The sequence below is a fragment of the Orcinus orca genome, chromosome 13 (assembly GCF_937001465.1).
Source record: "Orcinus orca chromosome 13, mOrcOrc1.1, whole genome shotgun sequence".
Classification (NCBI taxonomy): domain Eukaryota; kingdom Metazoa; phylum Chordata; class Mammalia; order Artiodactyla; family Delphinidae; genus Orcinus; species Orcinus orca.
Window position 1 is genome coordinate 57533521 of NC_064571.1, and position 13049 is coordinate 57546569.

The 13049-nt window shown below is 36.2% G+C and overlaps 1 protein-coding gene across 10 annotated transcripts in view; it reads right to left on the reverse strand.

Moving 5' to 3' along the window:
- Positions 1-13049, reverse strand: part of EML4 (EMAP like 4) — a 154763-nt gene that overhangs the window by 39032 nt on the left and 102682 nt on the right. For 6 of the 10 annotated variants that reach the window (XM_033419196.2, XM_033419193.2, XM_049695986.1 and 3 more), the window contains 6 exons: positions 12890-13013; positions 11465-11614; positions 7633-7702; positions 6466-6576; positions 4998-5039; positions 4219-4314 (listed from right to left, as the gene is read on the reverse strand). In XM_033419196.2, coding sequence (XP_033275087.1) covers positions 4219-4314; positions 4998-5039; positions 6466-6576; positions 7633-7702; positions 11465-11614; positions 12890-13013 — 593 coding nt within the window. The remainder of the gene's footprint in view (positions 1-4218; positions 4315-4997; positions 5040-6465; positions 6577-7632; positions 7703-11464; positions 11615-12889; positions 13014-13049) is intronic. The other 4 variants (XM_004265019.4, XM_033419199.2, XM_033419198.2 and 1 more) reach the window with 1 other exon arrangement.

The window sequence follows — 13049 nt, forward strand, 5'->3', positions numbered from 1 at the left end:
TAATGCTGGAGAGGATGTAGAGAAAAAGGAACCCTCCTACACTGTTGGTGGGAATGTAAATGCGTACAACCACTATGGAGAACAGTATGGAGGTTCCTTAAAAAATTAAAAATAGAACGACTATATGATCCTGCAATCCCACTCCTGGGCATATATCCAGAGAAAACCATAATTTGAAAAGATACACGCACCCCAATGTTCACCGCAGCACTATTTACAACAGCCAAGACATGGAAGCAACCTAATGTCCATCAACAGACGAGTGGATAAAGAAGATGTGGTACATAAATACAATGGAATATTGCTCAGCCATAAAAAATGAAATAATGCCATTTGTAGCAACATGGATGGACCTAGAGATTATCATACTAAGTGAAGTAAGACAGAAGAAGACAAATATCATATGCTATCACTTATATGTGGAATCTAAAAAAATGATACAAATGAACTTATTTACAAAGCATAAACAGACTCACAGACCTAGAAAACAAACTTATGGTTATCAAAGCGGAAAGGCTGGGGGAGGGGCAAATTAGGAATTTGGGAGTAACATATACACACTACTACATATAAAATAAACAATAAGGACCTACTGTATAGCACAGGAAACTATACACTCAATATTCTGTGATAACTGTATAAGAAAAGAATCTGAAAAAGAATATATATTGTGTGTATATATATGTGTATGTGTGTGTATACATATGTATAACTGAATCACTTTGCTGTACACCTGAAACTAACACATCATTGTAAATCAACTATACCTCAATAAAAAAATATATAAAAAAGTACACTAGGGATGTAATGTACAACATAATAAATATTATTAACACTGCTGAATGTTATATATAACACTTGTAAAGAGTAAATCCCAAGAATTCTTATCACAAGGAAAAAGATTTTTTTCTATTTCTTTCATTTTCTATCTATATGAGATGATGGATGTTCACAAAACTTATTGTGATAATCATTTCATGACAAATGTAAGCCAAATCATTAAGCTGTATACCTTAAACTTATACAGGGCTGTATGTCAATTATATTTCAATAAAACTGGAAGGAAAAAAGAAGAAAAAGGAAAAGATAATGTGTTGATAACAAAGCAAAATTAGTCACCTCTCTTCCAGAATTGGAATCTTTTAAAAACTGATTCAACAGTCCTTAGTTTTCACTTGGAAAAAATCAAAACTACTCAACAGTTGGATCTTATGCCAAACCGATTAATCAAGGATTATAAAGCTAACTATAAATATTCCCAAGTACACAAACCCATGGTTCCAGTGGTAAGATATTCAAGATATAAACTGAATAATCTATGAAAATAAATCACTTTGGGTATGAGTGTGGCCTTACAGGGTATTTTATTTTAACTTTTTATTGATGTGTACTATATAATCAGAAAAGCTCACAAATCCTAAGTACATAGCTTGATAAGTTTTCACAAATTGAACACACCTCTGTACAGCATCTAAAGCAAGAAACAGAACATTACTAACATCCCAGAAACATCCCAGATCCCTTTTCTACTCACTATCCCCTCACTGCTGAAGTAACCATGATCCTCATTTGCAGTAGCGAAGATTAGTTTTGTCTGTTTTATTTAAATGGAATAATACAGAAGGTATTCCTCTGTGTCTAGCTCATTTTATCAATATTACATTTGTGAGATCCACAAATGTTGGTGCATATATTGTAATTTGTTCATTCTAATTGCTGTATAGTATTCCTTTGTATGGAAAGACCACATTATTGATATATCCATTCTCTTATTGATGGGCATTTGAGTAATTTTTTCTTTTATTTTTGATTACTTGTATATACTTCTTTTGGGTTTATACCTAGAAGTGGAACAAGATGGGTCAGAAGGTATGCATATGCATGTGTTCAACTTTACTAGGTAATACCAAACAGTTTTCCAAAAGGCCTATACCAATTTACATGACTAGCAGCAGTATACAAGAGTTCCAGTTACTTTACACCCTCACCAATCTTGGTGATTTTGTCTATTCTTACTGATTCATATTTCCACATATATTCAGCTTGTCAATGTCTATAAAAATCATGCTGGGATTTTGACTATGCTGAATGTATAGACCAATATGCAGAGAACTAACATCTTTACAATACCGGCTTCTATCCATTACTACTGTATAATCCTCCAATTATTTAGGTCTTCTTTAATATCTGTCAATAAGGTTTTGAAGTTGCCTTACTGAATTTTAAATATACATAAATTAACAAGTAATGTATTAAATCCCCAATCCTTGTGACATAAGCCAGGACAGAGCTTATCTACAGAAGAATAAAGTTAACACACAGGGAGAAGCTAAGAGGGGAGACAGAGAATCAGTGATCTAGTCCCTGAATCAAATCATTCCTGAGGCAAAATCTCCCTCTGACCTTTACTAGAGGTTTTCTTTAACTCCCTAAACATGAATCAATAAACTCTCGTTAAATTTGCTTTAGTTGTTTTGAAGTTGTTTGCAATGAAAGAGTTCTAATATAGATATTTGGGATACAGAGTTGAGTGAACTTGCTGACTGACTGGGTGTGAAAGTGAGGGAAAAGGAATCATGAACGATGCCCAAGTTTCCAGCTTGAGCAACTAAGTGCAATGTGATGTTAGTCACGGACAGGCAAACTGGTTGGGGGCTAACAAATATGATTAGTACAGATTTGGACACTTTGCTTGTGACTTGCGGGATTCAAACAAAGATGTCCAGCAGGCAACAAGAATTGCTCTTGTTACTCTGGGCTGGAGTGAGCTGATGTGGGACATGGCAGGTAGTAACCAAGGCCATGGAAGCAACAGGAGCAGCATATGATATCAACAGAAGACATGGGGTATAACTCTCAGGAACACCAACACCAAAGGTTCTGGAAAGGAGGTCCAGGAGTGGCCACTAGGAGGAAAACCATAAGACTTCATCCGGTAGCCTTTCCTACAAAGGACCAAAATTCACATATTTCACTTCAGTGTAACTTTCCTATGTTTCAATGTTAAATTACTCTGAATGATGGCTGACAGACAATCTATCTTCATTTATGTTTTTTAAAGTCTGAGGTTTCCTGATACCTTATATTCCTTTCAAGTACAATCAAATCTACTCTGCTACTTTCAAAAGATTAACTTATACTATTTAAAAGAAATAACCTCTTTTCATCCAACAAGCTGAAGGCTTGAAGCTTACACAAAACTAGGAGAGCGCACAATTGAAGAGGAATGTGACGTTATTTAAGAGTATAGCAAATATGTCACAGGCTTTTAAAAGCCATGCTGTCAGGACTTCCCTCGTGGTGCAGTGGTTAAGAATCCACCTGCCAATGCAGGGGACATGGGTTCGATCCCTGGTCCAGGAAGATCCCACATGCCGTGAAGCAGATAAGCCCGAGTGCCACAACTACTGAACTTGTGCTCTAGAGCCCGCGAGCCACAGCTACTGAAGTCTGCATGCCTAGAGCCCTTGCTCCGCAACAAGAGAAGCCACGACAATGAGAGGCCCGCGCACTGAAGAGAGCCCCCGCTCGCCGCAACTAGAGAAAGCCCACGCACAGCAACGAAGACCTAACGCAGCCAAAAATAAATTAAATAAATTAAAAAAAATTTTTTTAAACCCATCCTGTTGCTTTGAATCCCTTTGAACCTGTCAGAGGGAGGCCGTTTCTGAGCCATATGAATGCAGTTGCAATGCTAACCTCATTCCTCTCTTACAAGTTATAGCCTGCTCTAAACAAAAGGATTAACACTATTCTATAGCAACTATAAAGGCTGTAGTATTTTATTTAATAATTCCATACACATAATTAAAACCAAAAAACTTATCATTACATATGCTTTTCAGTTATGTCAGCCATATTCCAAAGGTTGAATTTTTCCTTTAGATTTTTTAATCTTTAAAGATTGAAAAAAATAACATATTTTGTTAAAGAAAAAGAAGCCAAGTAGAGTATACAGTCTTAACTTTGAGATTACACATCCAACTACTTTGGCATTTCAGTAGTACAATGTGTCTGAAATATCACTGAAAGTGGTTGAAGCTGCTTGACTACTGTATCTTAAAACTGACTACCATAAGAATAATGACAAATCAATAAATTTGATGAATTTGGCCAGCTGGTGCTTTCTTGAAACCTAAGGATATGCAATATACTTCCAAGGATTTACAAAATAAATAATGTATTCTAAAAGATAATACCCAATTAAAATGTTTTTACCTTTATTTCTGCTCCTTTTGATTTCTTCTGCCAATCCCATACAGTAAGCATATGCTCATTGGAGTCATCAATAACACATAAATGAACACCTGAATCCTAAAGAAAAGTCAGTTTAAATAGGCATTTAAAAATTTTCAGATAAGGCTGACTTTCTAAAAAGAAATACCATATTATTAAAACTGCCAAGTTTAAGATAATCCAAAATCCTTTAAGCTCATGGTTCCTTGAAATATAATGAATACACTATTTACTAAGACTGTATTTTCTTCAGAAATATAATAAAAAGTCTTTAAAAATTGTTTTTCCATTTCTAATTTTTTCCCCTAGGTTGATCTCCACTTGCTCTCTAGCCACTTTTATTATTCAGAGATAGCAAATAATTAATTTGGAGGACACCCTAGTCCCTTCTGCAGCTTAAAGTATTTTCTGCTTTAAAGTAGTCTGACTGCATTTAAAGTATTTTCCTTTGAGGTAGATGTGAAATGTATATAATTTTATAACTTTGCTCCTAAATTTTGGTAGTTTGATAGAACAAGCTAAAATTAATGGCTACTTTAAAGTTTGCCAATTTGTTTTCCATGATATACCTGATTTACATTAACATGAATAAACAAGATAAAAACATAACTAATGCCTCCCAGTTTAAGAAAAAGAACTGTGGATGATACTAAAAGATTGTTTTTTTCTAGTAGCATTTGTAGTATATGCCTTATGATGTCTATGGAACAAAGAAATATTGTGGTGATAAGTGAGAGGTACCGAGGAAGGGCAGAGCTTACTTTCCTCTTTATCTTTCTTTTATCCTGTATTGGAATGATTACCTAAATGAGGAAAAGTCAGAGTGTGAGGCAATCCAAGATACTCTTAACACTGTAACAATGGTATCAACAAGATGACAACAGTTCCTGCTACAGAAATTTTGGGGGGTAAAAAAGGTTTAAAAGTATTTCCCTTCTGTCCTCTGATCTCCTTTTCTAAATGCCTTTCTCCCAATTCCTGACTCATTATACCCCTTGACATTCAGTGCCTGCAAGCTAGTAAAGTTCCTATATCCACCCAAACTGATCTTTCTGCTCTAAAAATGTCCCTTGCTCCTCCATGTCCCACAAAACACTCATAATCCAGAATATAGCTGCTGATAGTTAGGAACTGAAGAGACAATATGAATACATAAATATATCCTAAAGCATGAATGAGGCCCAATAAAATCTGGAGGTATATTTGTAATTGAAATTAAAAATTATGATCCTAAAATAAAGAAGTTTTCCTGTATAATCTATAATAATTACATATAATTCAAGAATAAATAGAATGTTTACATGAGCAACATCTTGTTTTATTTTCACAAAATAAAGTCTCAAGGCTTAGGTAAGATTGCTAGACACTGAATTTTAAACTTAAATTTAAAATCATGCTGTCGGGGCTTCCCTGGTGGCGCAGTGGTTAACAATCTGCCTGCCAGTGCAGGAGACACGGGTTCGAGTCCTGGTCCGGTAGGATACCACATGCCGCAAAGCAACTGAGCCCGTGCGCCACAACTACTGAGCCTGTGCTCTACAGCCCATGAGCCACAACTACTGAAGGCTGAGCACCTAGAGCCTGTGCCCCGCAACAAGAGAAGCCACCGCAATGTGAAGCCTGCACACCGCAAAGAAGAGTAGCCCCCGCTCGTTGCCACTAAAGAAAGCCCGCACACAGCAACGAAGACCCAATGCAGCCAAAATTAAATACATAAATAAATAAATTAATTTAAAAAATCATGCTGTCATCAATTCAGAACCAAAACAATTCATGATTTTAGTGAACGCAAAGGTCTGACTGTTTCCTTTACTCCAATATGACATTAAGAAAAGACAATACTTGTGGCAGAACTGGCCAAGTTTCATGTCTGTACATTTTCTAAATAAAATAGATCTCCATGATTCAAGCTGAAGCAAAAGCACATCTTACTGCTTGTTTCAATTTTACTATGCTACGTATGCATTCCTTTAACCATTTCCTGCTATTACGTTAGAATCCTATTTCAGGACAGAACAAAGTTAAGTATAATTAAGCGAAATATCCTGGATCCTATCTAAACCAAAGTACTTTAGCACTTAGGTTAAAATGCTGGCCACTGTTAAGCAATAGCTAACATCTAATTTTTCAATTCAATTATCACTTTCCATGAACACAGACACAAACAAAACTGAGCTTAACTTCTTTTCTGTGTCTTTGTGCAGCTGGCTAACTCCCTTAAATACTTACTGCTTTTGAAAAATCCAGGCATCCTACTCCACGCTCAAAAGTTCCAAGTCCAATAATTTGCAGTGTAGATAGACTAACTGAATCCCACACTCTGACATGGGGTTGCAGGGGCTGCAGAAACAAGGGGAAAAACACAAGACAGCAAGACAACTAGTATTTAGGTAGATGAAAATAAATACCACTCCCACAAGAACTGTTTACATATGCCCCCAAAGAATCTTGAGCAGGTATTTTCTTCTCATACCATGAAAGTAAGGAAATAACAAAAGTGATAACAGTAGCAGCAAATGATTTGAAGTATTTACTATGTGTTATATACTATTCTAAGTATATTACATGTATTAATTCATTTAATTCTCACAGACCTATGGGTTAGGTGCTATTTATTATAACCACCATTTAACAGATGAGGAAACTGAAATGGAGATAATAACTTGTCTATAGTTATCCAGCTATTAAAAGGTGGAGTCAGGATTCTAACATCAGCAAATTTGCTCTGGAAATCCTGCTTTTAGCATTACTTTCATTCCTGAGAAAATAATACTTTTTAAAAGAATCAGTGTCCAATAAATTGCTAAGCAAACAGTCCTTAAATAGAATTTACAACTGGAAGGGTCTTAAAAGTCATCCAATATAACCCCTCTAACTCCTTTTTCTTTAAAGAAACTTTAAGTCGGAAAATGTCATGAGTAGTCATACACATGCTTATCAGTCATCATTAATATTCACTGTCGATCCTTACAAATAAGGGATTTGTTATGTAAGCCAATTTAACAGTACTGAATAATAACTGAAAAATTTTAAGTGTTATCATTTCTAGTCATATGTAAAATCAAGGGATTCATCAATTTAGGGCAACATTGATAAATTATTCTCTGTTTAAAAAAATTTTTTTAACAAGCTTATCAGTTCTCCCATTTTTACAAGTAAATAGTTTCCTTAGGGAGAACACTTTTTTTTTTTGAAACAAAATTTTTACTTTGACTCTCTTTTGTTTTTTTGGAATGTTATTACATCCTAATATTTTTTTTCCCTGCTTATACTAGAAATCCCTTAATAATTAAATTTTAAGAGAATAAAATAAATGAGTTATGGTTAAAATTACAATCAATTCCATTCTAATATCAATATCACTAGGTACAGAATGCATAAAACTGTGCCACTCACCCTTCCATCCTTATCCACTCCAGCTATCTGTCCAGTTGCAATCCTAATTTTGTCAGGATGTATAGCAAGGCTAGAAAGCAGTATTAACAACAATTTTAAATACAGGAAAGACATAAAACAGCAGAAATATGCCTAAGTATCAACATTTTTCCAACAGTTTTTAATCATTAAAAAAATCTCAACGTGACCCATTTGATTTACTTTAGCAAATCAAATAAACAACAATTACCTAAAGGATTTCTTTCCTAAGTTTTCAGCTGTACTACTTCCTTGTTAAACTGAACAAATTATTATTAGAACACTAAATCTGAAGAAAATATTTACTCATAATTGTGGCATGATAAATTAAACTGTTCTCATTTGTTCAAGTTCCTTTGTAGTCCTGCACCTAGGAATAAATATTCACATGGTTTTATTACAGTGAAGATGCAATATTGCATTGTGTAATTTTACTTTATTAAAACATAAGCATTGGGCTTCCCTGGTGGCACAGTGGTTGGGAGTCCGCCTGCTGATGCAGGGGACACGGGTTCGTGCCCCGGTCCGGGAAGATCCCACATGCCACGGAGCTGCTGGGCCCGTGAGCCATGGCCGCTGAGCCTGTGCATCCGGAGCCTGTGCACCGCAATGGGAGAGGCCACAACAGTGAGAGGCCCGCGTACCGCAAAAAAAAAAAAAAAAAACAAACAAAAAAAAAAAAACCAAAAACATAAGCATTGGCTTCCCTGGTGGCGCAGTGGTTAAGAATCAGCCTGCCAACTTTGGGCAAGAAACTTTTAAGTACAAATTGAAAATACTGCAAAATATATGCCCACATTTCTCATGCTAAACATATGAGTGATGAGCAAGATTTTTAAAAGGATGTCTTCACATCCGTATCTAGAATTCTTCTACATCTTGCAACCAAGGGGTAAGCGCAACTGAGAATGTAATTTTGTTCTTGGTATGTATTGCTCATTAATCTCCGGAAGAGTAGTATCAATTTAAACTGTCATAAATAAAAATGTTTTAAAAGTGTCACTAGGGCTTCCCTGGTGGTGCAGTGGTTGAGAGTCCGCCTGCCGATGCAGGGGACACGGGTTCGTGCCCCGGTCCGGGAGGATCCCACATGCCGCGGAGCGGTTGGGCCCGTGGGCCATGGCCACTGAGCCTGCGCGTCCGGAGCCTGCATGTCTGGAGCCTGCGCTCCGCAACGGGAGAGGCCGCAGCAGTGAGAGGCCCGCGTACCGCAAAAAAAAAAAAAAAAGTGTCACGAAAACATCCCCATATTAAGAATTATACCTTTTAAAATGCCTTGATAATTTGATTGGTATAAATGGTATCAATTTTTTGGGGGGGGGCCACTCTGGGTCTTTCTTGCTACACGTGGGCTTTCTCTAGTTGTGGTGAGCGGGGGCTATTCTTTGTTGCAGTATGCAGGCTTCTCATTGCGGTGGCTTCTCTTGTTGCGGAGCACAGGTTTCAGTAGTTGCAGCACACGGGCTCAGTAGTTGTGGAACGTGGGTCCTAGAGCGTGTGGGCTTCAGTAGCTGTGGCACGCGGGCTCAGCAGTTGTGTCTCGTGGGCTCTAGAGCTCAGGCTCAGTAGTTGTGGTGCACAGGCTTAGTTGCTCTGCAGCATGTGGGATCTTCCTGGACCAGGGATCGAACCCGTGTCCCCTGCATTGGCAGGCGAATTCTTAACCACTGCACCACCAGAGAAATCCAATGGTATCACTTTATTTTCTTTTATTACTAAGGAGGCTAGAGTTTATCAATGTTTCTTTAATTCTATTTCCTCTTACTTAAATAGTTCACATCCTTTATTGTGGTCAATTATATTAAAAGTAATTAAAACCCTAACATTAACATTTTGCCATATTAAAATCCAAAAAAGAGGGGATATATGTATACGTATAGCTGATTCACTTTGCTGTACAGTAGAAACTAACACATTGGAAAGCGACTATACTCCAATAAAAAAATAATAATAAATAAATAAAAGTTGTGGAAAGAATTTAAATACAAAAAAACCCAATCTTTTAAAACACATTTTAAAAAGTGAAATTGCTGGACTAGGTAATATATATGCATGGTTCAAATATCAAAAGCTATAAAAACACATATTGAAATTCTGCTAAAATCTCATCTACCTTGCTATTATCCCTACTCCCTGCAACCCCAGGTAATCACTGTAATCAGTATCTTTTTATTAATAATTCTGGAAAAATTTTACATATGTGGAAGCCAACATAAATATTTATCTTCCACCTCCTTTTTACACAAATGGTAGAACACTACACACACATTTTCTCGTTCAAATTTTATACTTAGGAGTATGTCTTAGGGATCTTTCCATATTAATACACAAAGACCTTCCTCATTCTTTCTTTTTTAAAAAAATTTATTGAAGTATAGTTGATTTGCAATGTTGTATTAATTTCTGCTGCAGAGCAAAGTGATTCAGTTATACATATATACTTTTTCATATTCGTTTCCATTACAGTTTATCACAGGATATTGAATAATTCCCTGTGCTATACAATAGGACCTTGTTGTTTAACCATCCTCTATATAATAGCTTGCGTCTGCTAATCCCAAACTCCCAATCCTTTCCTCCCCAACCCCATCTTCCCCTTGGCAACCCCAAGTCTGTTCTCTATGTCTGTGAGTCTGTTTCTGTTTCGTACATATGTTCATTTGTGTTGTATTTTAGATTCCACATATAAGTGATATCATATGGTATTTGTCTTTCTCTTTCTGACTTACTTCACTCAGTAAGATAATCTCTAAGTCCATCCAACCTTATTCTTTCTTTATAGCTGCATGGTAACCTATAGGTACACCACAATGTTACTAGTCCCCAGCTAAAAGATATTTAGGCTGTTTCCAATCTTTTCTATCACAAATGATGTTGTAATAAGTAATTCTGTACACATATTATTCTTCTAGTGAAAAAGGCAATATTTTAATCATCTCTAAAAGTTTAACAATATCTATATAATATTTTAAGTCTAATATATATTAGAGTAATTTTTTTTTTTTTGCGGTACGCGGGCCTCTCACTGTTGTGGCCTCTCCCATTGCGGAGCACAGGCTCCAGACGCGCAGGCTCAGCAGCCATGGCTCACGGGCCCAGCCGCTTCGCGGCATGTGAGATCTTCCCGGACCAGGGCACGAACCCGTGTCCCCTGCATCGGCAGGTGGACTCTCAACCACTGCGCCACCAGGGAAGCCCTAGATAAAGATATAGTTGCCAGAATAGTACAGACATAGAAGAGAAGATTTTAAATGTTGGAAAATAATGAATCTAAGCAATAGATAATTAAAGTTAACTAAGAAGTAGTAAAATTAATTGAGTACTTTAAAAACATGCCAAGTATATAAAAGGAGTTCTCACTTTTTACAGTTTGACACCCTATGGGATACTTTAATCCTTATTCAGCCATGATTTCCCTCTCCCCCCAAAAGCATCAAGTTCAAAATTTACCTACATAAAATAAATCCTCAAGAAATATTTAGTAACCAATAATCACTCTTAGAAATATGCAAAAGTCTAGAATGCCCCACATATATCTGATGTTATAGGCCAGAAGAAAAAGACCATAAAAGATGTGGGAAAGAAGAAGAGGTCCCAATTGAGATTTATAGATGATATGTTTTATTGCAGTGGATATCACACCAACCATTCTGGAGGCCTGTAAGTCTTTTTTTTCTTTCTGAAATTATCTACAGAATGCCCATAATATCCTTAAGTTCTGAGTTTTCCATAGGAAATCATTTCCAATAAAAATCCAGATTTAAAAAATAAGAGCATGAAATTAAAAAATGAACAAATGTTAAACGATACCAACCATTTCACACAGTCTGTATGACCCAGGTAGTGTCGTTGAGTTCTCTCCTCATAATTAAATAGTACTACTACTGATGCTATGAAATAAACGATTTCCCCGGTAGGAAGAAGGTAAACATTAGCTCGACAGTCCTTTCCTCGATAACCATATCTTAAAAGAGTCAAGGTTTTTAATAAACATAATTTTCAAAGTTTAAATAAACAATTTTTTCATGGATACTTAAGGGAATCAGGAAGGTATAAGAAAAGAGGACTGGAATGGAACTAGAAAGCTCATGTCCTGCCATTAGCCCTTGTGGAACCCCAAGAACTTTTAACATGCTTAAATCTTAGTTTCCTCATTCAAAAAACAAATACATATTATGCTCCTAGTATGTGTCAGGCACAGAGCTGAACACACACATCTGAACAAAACAAATGTAGGCCTATGTCTCTAGAGTTTATGCTTTACAAGGTGACAAAAATTAACACCAAATATATCATTAGAAATTGTGGAAAGAAAAATAACAGGATGCTAGGAGAAACCATAAAAGGAGTATCTAATTTAAATGGAGAGAGAAAAAGACAGAGATCACAAGAAGGGCTATCTGAAAAAGTGACACTTACGCTTGACCTACATGATGAATAAGAGATAGCCAGGCACAGTCTGATATAGGCAGAGTGTCCACTAAGAAGCTGTACAGAATAACAGGATTGGTGAGTTTTCTCAAGCTAATTTCTGCCAAAAGGAGGGACTGATTCAAGGGGTCGGGCAGGAGGATGTAGGAGAATGAAGGCAGAAAGCAGAGTTCAAACTATTAGCTCCTTCTGCTTCACTGAGAGTTTCTTAGAGGGTCTAAGAGAAATGAGACTTTCTAAGTGAAATAAGGAGCACTTTGTTTTATATACTCATTTTTTTAAAAAGCCTGGCGGTGAAGAAGTTAATTCTCAAATTAGAATCCACCTTGCTAATTTGAGCTCTTAATAAAATAATTCACATTATTTCACAGCTTACAAAATGCTTAACTGATGTTTTCTTACTTAATTCTTACAATGGACCTGTGAGATAGGGATTATTAACATCTTTTTATAAGTGAAGGAAGTAAGGTTCATTAGGGATAAGTGGCAGAGCCAAGGCTCAAACACTAGCCTTCCAATTCTAATCTGATGCCTCTTCTACCACACCACAAGCACCTGCCTCGATGTTTGTAGGATATTGCTTACCTTATCTGAAAATATTAATTTTGGTAGTTTTAAATTGCTAATAGCAAAATACATGTAATATGTGAAAGGATTAGAGATGACATCTCTTTACTTTCTCAAGTGGTTGCTGTGTTTATTACATTTACTTTTTTTGGCATAAAGACAATTTAGAGGTCAAGTAAACTAAATTTTCTTAAACTAAAGACAAAGCAAACAAATTTGCTGTCACAATAGAAAAGGATACACCCACTCCAGTTTGAGCTTCTCAGGAGGCAGCTCTGTTCTGATGTCATCATAGTTGTCAACATCAGAAGGAATGAACATTGTAATTGGTCGACCTCGCATAAACATTTTAATATATTCTCCTTCTGTTAAGACACAAGAAAAAAATTAAGACAGATGTA